Consider the following 12,557-nt stretch of genomic DNA (forward strand, 5'->3'; position numbering starts at 1 on the left):
TCATAGAAACACTTTTACTTAGCGATGTTGGTAACCTTCACGTGGTTCTTCCCATAAGCACTCGATATCTTTCTAGAAAGAGTTCTAATGAGAAAGATATCGGAGAAACGAACGCCAAAAATAATCCTCTGATTCTTACGAAATAAACGAAATATACTCAACAACAGCAATACGCACAACAGCAGCAGATCCAGCAGCAGCAGCATGGACCTTCTTCAGTATGTCCCTAGTGTCAGAACAGCAGCAGTAGCAGGACGGTGATGATAGCTAAATGGTTGACAACACAGATTGATAACCTGGGTTTGCTAAGTTCGAACCCAGTTCCTTCCACAAAAACACATTAATTGTGTTGGCAAACTTCGTGTAAGTACTCGATGTATTTCTATGAAAAATTCTAACTAGAGAGATATCGGAGAAACGAATACCAAAGTTCATTCATTTAATTCATACAGAAACAATAACAACAATGACAATAGCGATTGTAACGTTGTGAATATAAAAAATTTGGATGACAACCTTCTGTCTAATAAGACAATAGCATTCTGCATCTAGTCTGGTGCACTGCAGCATCTGTTATGGTTATACAGTTTGTAAGCTGGAATTGGCTCTCCGGTTGTAGGTTAGGGTGGATGATAAGGAGACCTACGTTTGCCCAGCTTACAGAGTTCCCCTTTCGGCGTTGCAAAAAAAGTCCTAGGAATAGGCAAGCCAATGCAGTCAGGGCCAGCGCAGGAGTTGCTGGAATAGTGTTGCAACAGTTCTTCACCATCCACCTATCGGAACTCAAAACCGTTTTTTTTTTTTTTTTTTTTTTTTTTTTTTGTCGGGGTTCACTCCCTTAACCTTTACCTTTCCCAAGGCATCCACGAAAAAAAAAAACAAATAAAAAAGAACAAATAAAACGAAGACATTATTTCGATTATAAAAAAATAACAAAACAAAGAAATTCCAACAACAATAACAACAAATTTATAGAGCATTTTATATCTACTTTCACCGAATAGTTTTACTGCCATCCAAAAGGATTAAAAGTAATTTTTTCTGCGACGTGGGATTACTTAAATATAGACCAATTAAAATCAAAATAAAATTAAATAAAATAATCTTCAAATTTACAGCCAGGAAAAGCGGATTCACGTTAGCAACTTCCCAGGTTATGTTATGTTGCTTTGACCTCATGAAGAACAGCTTGACGGAGCAGCGACTCTAATAGAGAGATGACGCTGACGACACGATCTGACAACCTAAATGTTTCAAGTTTAAATCTTCGTTTCATAGAAACGCTTTTATTTAGCGATGTTGGCAACCTTCATGTGCTTCCTCCCGTAAGTACTCGATGTCTTTCTAGAAAGAATTCTAACTAGAAAGATATCGGGGAAATGAACGCCAACAATAATCATCTGATTCTTACAAAACTTCGGCTCGGTATCTACAGGGAATAACTATCTACTTCTACTCGAATGATTGGCTGAAGTGTTGCACGTACTCTTCCTAAAACGTTCGAGTTATGGTTAGGGTTCCAAGCTCTTCAATCGCACGTCCTTTCAACAACAATTGGGGTAAATGTTTTCCTTGCTCTTATCGCCGTTTGCATTGCAATATGAGATATAGATCGCACAAGTTGGATCATTCTATCGCTCTATAAGACGCAATACAAGTTAAATACTACTTCTACTTCAATGCTGGACGCTCTCTTCTTTGAAGGTTCGAGTTGAGGGTTCAAGCTTTTCAATCGCACATCCTTCCAACAACAATTAAGATAAGTGTCTTGCTTGCTCTTATGAAAAGGTGTTATAGAATAGAGAGAGAGAGAGAGAGAGAGAGAGAGGGGGTGTAAATTATATTGTAGACACGTTGACCGGAGGTCAGGGTCAGCTGATCGGATTGCGTGTGAGTCACGTGATCAGGTTAGCTGAATCGCTGAGATTTGGTTTGGACATAGAAGGCGACCGACGGCTTCACAGACATCTCCTCCTCTTCACTCCTCGACACGAAGAGAAACCACGCAAGCCAGAGATTATCTTTCGATCCTTCTGCGAGACATCTGGAAAGTGAAATAAACTATAAAACCAATTCTTTGTCTTGGAGTGAAATGAGTCTTCTTCCAACAGGTGCCAGTCTCCCTTCCAAGATACGAGATGATTCCAGGTAAACCAACATCCCGACGCAGAAGGTATGTCCGAAAGTACATGACATGTACCATACACACATTCACGCACACAACAGCATATGAACATATCATTTAATAGAAAGAACCGCTAGACGACCACACACAACGTTAACTCTGATTAGACGATCACACACGATCCACTTTATGATATAACAACACACCAAAGAGTCAGACCCCAGTAAGTAAGAAGGAAAACTAGATGAGTTTCAAAATGAGATTTGGAAACGGTTAGAATCGAACCCAATAAGGAAAGTTAAAAGATAATAGATATTGAAATTCTAGGAATGCAGAACGATTGTCACTGTTCTTGGAAATAACTAAATGCTATTTATGTCAGAGATGGATATTTAATTTAGGAATGCAGTCTATTGTTCATTCTTTTAGAAAGAACTGGATATTAAATATGTCAGTAAATATGATTCCCCGTTATATGTTATCTCAATATGTATCCGCTTCATAACAACCGATTTGTTTGCAAATATTATTGGCAACCGTCCGTCTCAGGAGACAATGGGTAGCAGTGGAGCTACATAGCCTTTACAGGGTGATTTGGGAGGATAGCTGTTGCCTATGCAGTAATTCCCCCCTTACCACAAAGTTAAAGAAACCAAGGATTCGATACAGCTTGGCTCTAACTGTGCTACGGTAGTTTCCCGTGATGAAAATATAAAATCAGCCTTAGGCACTTTTTTTTCCGGATTTTCTGTTGTGGTCTACTCCCTTAGCATTTTCCTTGATGGGGTAATCCCGCAAGGCAGCGGAGATTTTGAATCAGAATTGCCTTCTACTAGGTGGGCTACCATCTAAAGTTGACGAGCCCAAACTGCCTAAAATTACTAGTTTAAAGACGCCAGTGGACCGCCTTTGCCCCTTTGTAATATGAGGTATAGATCGCATAATAAAGTCTAAATATCCTATAAAAAATTGGATCTTTCTACCACTCTATAAGGGATCTCACTCTCAACGCACTCCTCGAGCCAAATACTCCCTAAGATTGAATACTGTTGCCACATCTAGGGAGGTATTGCTAAGAGTACCTTCTCCTGCCTTGACAAAACTGACTTCGAAATCTAGTGGGCGATGGCCATTTTCTCCTCTCTACTACTTCTCTCTCGCAAAAGACACGTTGCGAGTCTCTCTTTATTCTACCGTTATTTCCATGGCAGGTGCTCGACTGAGCTTTAATCTATACCCCAATCTTAGTAAAACATTCATAACAAAAAAATCTCGTCTAGCTAAAGAACTATGAACAATTTTCCTTTCTCTCTAAAAGTAAAACAACAATTTCACATGCAAAGTTTCGTTCCTAGAACTGCCCACCTGGGGAATGTAACACTGTGAATTTGCATTAGCAAAATAGTTAGTTCTATTTCGACTTGAGATCTACAAGAAAAGAACTATCTATTACTTGAATAATCGGTTAAAGTGTCGCACGGTCTTTTCTTTGAACTATTGAGTTAAGGCTTAGGTTTTAAGCTCTCTAGCCACACATTCTTTCGATAACAATTAGGATAGGGTTTTTTTTCTCATTATATCGTATTGCAATATAAACGGTGACAAGATGTCACCGTCTTTATTGCAATACGATATATAGATCACACAATAAAATGGATTCATACGACGTAGATTGCAACATAACTGTTAAAATCATATCAAAGTAGAATTATAACACGTCGGTTGCAACGTAAGTTTTATATAGCATATCAAAGTTAAATGATTTCCTGATAACATCTTTCAACAATCGTTCACCAGAGAGGTGTCGTCAGAATATATTGCACGTGAATAAACTCTTTGTAAACTTTCATTTACAGAATTTGAATCAAATTGCTCTTATACACATATATGAGAAAGAGAAAGGGAGAGAAAGATAAACAAAGAAGCATATATAATAAAATATTGATCTATAAAATATTCGAAATTTTCGATCATGTAGCTTTCCACTGCTTGTCATTCAAACAAACTATAACAAGACGGTGACTACCCAAGAGATCGTTTGTCTAGAACAATAAAACCTTGATATACCAAACGATCATTGTAATGTATTGCTTTATATATATATATATATATATATATATATATATATATATATATATATATATATATATATATATAGGAAATACGTATTATATACGTTTGAAGCCAAAACAACGCATTATTACAAAATAAACAGATATTTATTTTGTTTTAAATTTATATTCAATATGAATTTCAAACAAAACAAATGTCTGTTTATTTTGTAATAACGCGTTGTTTTGGCTTCAAACGTATATAATACGTATTTATTTTATTCAAACTCAACCATCGCTTCTAAGGAACAAAAATCTTTATATATATATATATATATATATATATATATATATATATATATATATATATATATATATATATATATATATATATCAAAGTTAACATGAATCCGCTTCTCATATTATTTTGAAGTTCCGTACCCATCAAGATTTATTTGAATATTTACTTGTAAAATTCTCTTTCCGTCCGTGTGTGCGTGTGTTTTTTTTTCTTTTTTGTTTTTTTTTTGTGTGTTTTGTTTTAATATTGTTTTTGTTTTCTCATTGTTTTTGTTGTTTTTTTTTTGTTTTGAATTTTCTTTCTATAAAAAAAAGCAAACTTTAGGATCCTATGGGCACAGCATCTTTTGGGATCTGAAATTCCTCATCGATGGTTATTTCGGACGAGCATTGTTCATCTTCGCTGTTGGACGCATCGTCGTCCGCAGTCCCGGGGGTCACCATTTCGTCCGCATCTATCGGGGCCAGGTCTTCCGATTGCAGAACATCCCTAACACTGTCCATAACTGTGGGGTGGGGCTTGTGGAGACCGCGGATTGCAGCGAAACTTTTTTCAGAGTAAGGCTCGACAAAATTTTTCACATAAGATGGGCAACCTCGGGGGTCGTGAGAGTCTCCGGTTTCCGGCCCGGTCCAGAACGTCCTTTGTGATACCGGAAACGGCTTTTGTTTATTAAGCTTAATCTCCTCCAGCAGCCATTTTGTCAGCTCCTCGGAGAAGTATTTTGAGAAGGTGTTCTGAATTTTGCTCCTAGAGCGAAGAAGAAGCATCTTAGCCACAGTTGTTGGATGTAAAAAGGCTTTAATTGCTCTCCATACACCCTGGAAGACAGGACTGTGATTCAGACAGATCACCATCCCCAGACGCTCTGGATAATGATTGGACATCACCTGCGTAACTCCATAGCCAAGGCGAGGGTTGCACAACGGAAGACTTAAACCTGAAAAAGAAAAAAAATGGAAACTAGAAATATACTTTCGTTATAAATATTCAGTACATATCTTCAGTATCTTCCGGTAGGTTGGGAAAGCAGAAAACGCCGAAGCGATTATCCAATTAGCTGCCAGAAGACAAGTTTTAATGGAACCTCGAAATTAAATTAAGAAAATATTTTAAAACAAAAAATGGCTTTCAGCACACAATATAAAACTTTTACCATCAAATTGTACTTCCACGTCACCTTTCCAAAAAACACCTGTATAGGAAATTTTTCTTACTCTTATGGCTTGTCAGCCCAACTGTTCTTCAAAGTACAGGTCTATGCATGGTTCAACAAGTGAATAAGAGGACTGTTTATGTCCGTGCTTCAGATGTACGCTAATTTCCGTCATAAGTAGGTTTTATGATTTAAAAAGTTATTTCTTGCATAAGAAAAAAATCTGGCGGTAAAGGGTTTATATGAAATCAATCCGTTCTATATTGTAAGGATGACTTTCTGTTTAGATTTTCAAAAACACAGTTTGTTTAAATCGTAAAAAGGGCATTATAAAACATTGTAATTTATTTTATGCATACTATTATTAAATAAACATATCACCATGATTAATTTATAATTTTTTCTTTCAGATTATTTTGAGCATCATTCCTATTTTTCTGCATTATTCTCACCCATGTCGACCCGAAAAAAGAGTTTCTTTAGTCAATAGAAAAGGGATTCATCTTCCATCGTGATAATGCTAGTCCTCACAAAGCACTACTACGAGAATTTCGTTTGGAAACCTTACTTACCATTCTCCTGATTTATATTCTTTTTTATTGTATTTCAACCCAACACAAGGCACAAGGCCACTTTGATATAGGGGTCTACTATCGGGGACATAATTTGTACGGATACTATGTAGAGTGTTGAGCAGCAAGATGTCTGTTTGCATTACAACTGAACTTCTGCATGCCAGTACAGTCGGGGACGCAAAAACCCGGAAGGGAATTTCAAAGTAGCAGTTCTGAGGAAGAAACTATAAAAGTAGAAGACTTTCTTACATCTATGGATCTCTACTATGTAAGGGTGTGATTTTGCTGCTTGTCGGGTTTGTCGGGGGGTATTTACATCGAGGGGACACAAGGGTGTGTAATTCGTCGGAGAATCCATCATTAAAATACTTATGAAACAGACAGAAGGATGCAAAATTTAGTCAGTGGGACAGAGGTTTAAGCTTATATGACAGTTCAGGACCTATCAGGTTGGCGACTCCTTTTGGAACTCTGTCCAGGGGTGAGATGCACCAGCCCAAATGTGACCACGATACTCTAGCAGCCTTAGCAATGCACTCGATGTATTTGTTCCAACTCGTGTTCCCTGTGAACGTTAGGCAGAGGAGTTTGAACGAAGTACTTTCAGGTAATGTATCTTTAGCCATAGCTATTAGTGGTTGAGAAATTTTTTTGTAATTATTAAATAAAAGAGCTTGGTCTTGGCAGCATTGAACGTTACCATCCATTTTTGACCCCATTCCACTACAGACCGGAAGTCTTCCTCTAGGGTTTCCACCATTGCCTTAGATATGTGTTTATTCGTTTCCCTCTCGTGCCTGATATAGAGCGTGGTGTCGTCAGCAAATATAACCATCTCAAATTTTATTAGGGAAGTCATTAACTGATCAAAATGCTTGTCGCATGTCTGAATACACGTAATGTATAAATTTTAAATATTTAAATCTAAAATTGGCTAAGTAGTTTGCTAGAGACAACAAAGGTCAAATCTTTTGAATTTTGAATCCTTGGCAGCTCAGATTTTCGACCTAAACCGATTCAAAAGCTTGCCTTATGTCTGAAGACACTTTATATAAAGTTTCAAATGTTTAGACCAAAAAATATATGCAATGGAATATAAAGATGCATCCGTTACATGAAAAATATAAAGGCGTCTAAGGTTGCAGTAATGCAATATAGTTCTATTCGGTTATCTCGACATTGTTGCCAATTATCCTGGACTTCTTTCCACCAGATTTATGTTGTGCCGATTCAGGAGAGGTGTTGTTGTAAATTGCGCAACCCTTGCTTCACAATTACTCGTAAAATGCATTCAGTTTTGTATCGTGGCGTCGGGGACAGACACAATTCGGTTCGTTTAGATGCATAAAACAGACACCTGAAAGATTACCATAGACAAAAAATATGAAGAGAGGCATTGTATATATTAAGAAGTGATTCTGACTCATTCATTTTGGCTAAGAGCAAAGTGTAGTATCTGTTTTGATGCTACACTTTATCTAGTCTGTCTTTGGCTAGAACATTGTTCCTAGAGCGAAGGAGAAGCATTTTTTATCTTGAGGAAGGGGGAGGGTGAAGAGAGACGGTGGAAAAAGTGAGAGAGGGTGGGGAGAGAGAGAGAGAGAGCGTGTGTGTGTGTGTGTGTGTGTGTGTGTGTGTGTGTGTGTGTGTGTGTGTGTGTGTGTTGAGAGAGAGAGAGGGGTAGAGACAGGGTGGCGAGAGAGGGTGTGAAGAGTCAGATATACAGATAAAGACAGAGGTCCAGTAAACACGTTTGGACTTTCGGCTAGGAACAAAATGTAGTATTTGCTTTGAAGTAACACTTAATCTATTCTGTTCTCAGTCAGTAAAAAAAAAAAGAAATCATTCTAGATTGAGGCAATTATTATTTTTTGCTTTCAATTCAGAGTCCTACTTTTTGTTAAACTGGATTTTTCCACATTAAAAACCGGCCTTGTGTCTAACTCTGTTCGGATGGGTGAGGTGGGAAGGGGCGCAAATAAATAAAGACTTGTGAATTCCGTTTTGATTGCCGATTAATGGCCACAGATTTTCATGACAGCAAAAGCGAGAGTTCGGATTGCAATGCATCTCCTCAAGGCACCATTAACGGAATAAAATTGACAGGAAGTGACGTATTTAGATTAACGATGCAAAGAAAATAGAGAAGAAATTTCAGCAACGTTCATGACGTGATTAGCAGAACCAAAGAATTCTGGGGAAAATGTGAACAAGAAAAGATCGAAAACGTGGAATGCATTGATTATCGGATTAACATAACGAAATGGCAGAGAGCAAAGATAAAAAAAAGAACATATTTTATATGCGTCCATTGAATCTAAGTCATAGAAAATTTATCCATGCGTCCATTAAATCTACGTCATGAAAAATATAGCTGCGTCCATTAAATCTACGTCATGAAAAATATAGATGCGCCCATTAAATCTAAACAATGAAAAATAAAGGTCCGTCCATTAAATCTAAGCAAGAAAAAATACACATGCGTCCATTAAATCTAAGCAAGAAAAAATATAAACGCGTCTATTAAATCGAAACAATAAAAATTGATGATTGAGGCTGAAAACGGCTACATTGAATAGATGCCAGCTCTCTACTACATAATCAAGTTACCTGAATTGATTTTTTTTCAATAAAAGTTTTAAAATAAAGCTGTAGTGTTGTTTTCTTTAGGGCGACAAATTTATCGTCCCATCCTATATAACTAAGGTGTGAAATGAATGGCCTTCGTCTTGGGGAGGGTTCTATGTTTTGACAAGCTTCTGGGTTTTACCTTTACTCCTGATCTGAAATGGAACTCGTACATCAAATCCGTTGCCAAGGTCGCTGGAAAAAATGATGGGATCCTTCTACCGCTCCAGTAAATATCTCACTGCAGATTCAATTCTCTACCTCTATAAGAACCAAGTACATCCAAGAATGGAGTACTGTTGCCACATCTGGACAGGAGCTACTAGAAGCAGCTTATCCTGCCTTGACAGAGTTAAAAATAGACTTCGTAGCCTAGTGGGGGTATGTTCTTTCCCCCCCCCCCCGTCTCTAGCCTGTCTCTACTTTATCGTTATTTTCATGACAAGTGCTCGTTTGAGCTACGAACTATGGTCCCCCCTCGTCAAACTCTCATGGAAAACACTCGTCTACTTGAAACCACTATCAATAATTCCCCCCTCTCTTTATCTGTGCCTAAACCTAAACATAGATTCCATGAAAAAAGCTTCTTTTTTAGAAGTGGGCGCCCGTGGAACTCTCTTCCATTTTCCTGCGTTCCAATTGACTACAATGACGTTGCGAGCCTGTCTCTGCTTTATCGTTATTTTCATGGCAAGTACTCGACTGAGCTTCAATCTATGGTCCTCCCCCCCCCCTCGCCAAACATTAACGAAAAACACTCGTCTGGCCGAAACCACTTTTCAATAATTTCTCACACTCCTTGTCTGTGCCTAGACCTAAATGTAGATTCCACGAAAAAAAGCTTCTGTACGCTCGTGAAACTCTCTTCCGGTTACCTGCTTTCCAGCTGACTATAATCTGATTGTCTTCAAGTCCAACATAAACAAGTTCTTGATGAACCGTCCCCCTAAGTAATCCAATTTACAAAATTCCCACTACTTATGTCTACTACGCTATAATCACATTGACTAATGTATACCCATTAACCCTTATCCTCGAGTGGCCTCCGGGCCTTAATAAGTGGTAAGTCCTATGTTCTCGATAAGTCGTCCCCTTAAGTAATCCAAATGACCGCATTTACACTACTAACGATTACTACGATATTGTCCAGTTGAGTACTATACATTAATTAACTCTTATCCTCGAGTGGCCTCCAAGCCTTGATAAATGTAAAATAAAAAAAAATAACATCGTATGCAACGTTTATCTAACGTTTCAGGCTTTCCTTAAGCGTAAGCAAGACATGCATATTTTCAAATTGGTTGCGAACCGATTTATTGAAATCATAGTTACCTGTGCAGTCAATAATGAACACCCACGTTGTGACGCCGGGTTTCATCGTAAGTTTAGCATTCTCAATTAGATAAGTCACGTGCCGGATCGAGTCCTCGACAGTGATCTTTCGCGCTGTTGTCTGTGTAAAACTGGAATAGATGACTGGTCGTCCCAATTCGTCAAATCCGACCTGCCTCTGAAATACAATAAACAAGCCGACAATAAAAATAATCACTCATAATACTCATTCATAGAGAATGAAGGGCTAAAAAAAAATAAAAAATAAAAACAAAAAATTAAAAAATGCTACCAAAGGCAAGATAAGTTAGTTTTCTGCCTACTTGGATGAGATTTTGTTGCGTGTTTTTTAATTTATTTTAAAGCGTTTATTAAGTTCGAAACACAAGTAGCGCTAAGTGCTAAAATCAGAGAGTTAACAAGACGGCGGGCGTAATGCTGTCATCTTTGGAGTCTCGATAATCGCTCAAAAATCGAAAGTAAAACAAAATACCGATATAAATATTTCTGTCAGTATTTTGTTTAATTTTCGAGTTTTGAGCTATTATCGAAACTCCAAAGATGACAGTCTCACATCCGCTCTCTTGTTGTTCTAACTTAACAATTTGGCACTACTTGTTGTTTCAGAGTAAAATAAACGCTTGAAAATAAGTTAAAACACAAAAACAGCTTATCCAGGTAGGTAGAAGAGTAACTTATCTTGCCTTTTGCAATATTTCTTTGTTATATGTATGCCTAAATAATCTCTATGATATACAACATATTCGAGATAAATTTATATTTCATTTAAGAAGCATTTGAAGCATTTAATAACAATAACATGCAAGAGAGAGGTGTTTCTATTCGAGTAGCGATGTTTTTTTAGTCAGAATCTATTTCATCTACCCTTATTGTTGAAAAAAGTTTGACCGTGAGGTAGGTAGTTTTTGTTTTACGGCATATCAACCCTTTTCAGGTCATTTAATGCCGAATCCATTTTGAAGAATAATTTTTTAATAGAATATAGGATTTTTTTTTTCAAGTCGATTTCATAGTTGGGACCCTAACAGGTACTATCACTCCGGGTCAGGGTTGACCTGAGAGCAATGGCAATTAAGGGGCGGCTCCACACTCCCCAAATCCCGCAAGCTGGGGCCTCACCATCGGATATAGTTTAAGGTCATATCCAGGACCTTGACCGTGAGGTAAATTTTTTTTACCTCTTTAAAACAAGTGGCTTTATGCTTTGTCTGGAGTGATTTTCATTTAAAAAATCCTCACGGCTATTACATTTTTCTCTGAAGATATAATGTAGTTCTTAATGAGTTATCCCCTTAAGTAACCCAATTTACCAAATTTCTCCTACTAACGATTACTACGATATTTTCCCATTGACTACCGCACATTCATTAATCCTTATTCTCGAGTGGCCTCCGGGCCTTGATAAGTGGTGACACCTTTGGAAAAAAAACTACTGTGTTGCTATGATATATTTTCATGCATTACCTTCTCCCTTCATGGGGAATCCTTCAGAGTATTACCTCTTCTGTTTAAGAGAGGATAGCCTAGTATCTGTTCTATAGTGATGACATCATCCTACAAAGTATTGCCTTCTCTTTCTGTTCGATAGCATCTCCCGAGCATTTCCACCCCTTTTTTTAAATAGGGGCGTGAATCCTCCCAAGTTTTACCTTCTCCTTTAACGGGGTAGTGTAGAATATTTTACTTCGTCAAGATATATTCCTTCCTTCCTTCCCGGTATTACTGTAATTTAGCCGCTATGCTCGAACCGTGTTCAAGCAAACAGTTCCAAACTCTCTCAGACCCCCCACGCCGTCCGACACCATCAAAAAGGAACAAACAAAAATAAATAAATTCAACTCGACTTTTCTTTCTTCTTTAACACAAATCATTTATTACCGTTTTTCTTTCTATCCGTCTCAACACCAGCTTAAAGAGTCTCTCGCTGCCACTGCGGAGCCACATGTCTATCTCCCCTGATACGCGTTTTTCTTTCTGCTCCACGCCGGCCGTAGAAATTTATCGTCTTCGATTTTACACGTCCATTTTTTTCAACTGCATTTTTTCTTCTCCTGATCACGTGGTGTACTTTTTCTTTTTCTTCTCACCAACCCCGGTCACGCCTCCTAATTTGCATATGTGCTTCTTCTCAGCCACTGCTGCTAATATCTTCACAATCCAGCTATCTTACAGCATATGTTTATCTTTTTTCCACGCGCTCGTACGCGCTCGTACGCGCTCTGTTACATTACCTCCTCGTTTTATTAAAGGAAAAGGTGAAAGTATTGTATATGTTCGTTCCTCATAAAACAACCTATTCTGTTATCATATCATCCCAGGCATTATCTTCTTGTTTGTTCGATGGTGGGAACGGGTGCTGTAGTGTATG

General features: G+C 37.8%; 1 protein-coding gene across 2 annotated transcripts in view; it reads right to left on the reverse strand.

The window, feature by feature from the left end:
- Nucleotides 1–4,590: 4,590 nt before the first annotated feature.
- Nucleotides 4,591–12,557, reverse strand: part of LOC145297795 (phosphatidylinositol transfer protein 3-like) — a 169,482-nt gene continuing 161,515 nt past the window's right edge. For both annotated transcript variants that reach the window (XM_080144080.1, XM_080144081.1), the window contains exons 4-5: nucleotides 10,169–10,346; nucleotides 4,591–5,417 (exon numbers count right to left, since the gene is read on the reverse strand). In XM_080144080.1, the coding sequence (XP_080000206.1) occupies nucleotides 4,798–5,417; nucleotides 10,169–10,346 (798 nt within the window). In that variant the 3' untranslated portion in view covers nucleotides 4,591–4,797. The remainder of the gene's footprint in view (nucleotides 5,418–10,168; nucleotides 10,347–12,557) is intronic.

The sequence above is a fragment of the Euprymna scolopes genome, chromosome 18, assembly GCF_053919585.1.
Source record: "Euprymna scolopes isolate OS-2025 chromosome 18, ASM5391958v1, whole genome shotgun sequence".
Lineage (NCBI taxonomy): Eukaryota > Metazoa > Mollusca > Cephalopoda > Sepiida > Sepiolidae > Euprymna > Euprymna scolopes.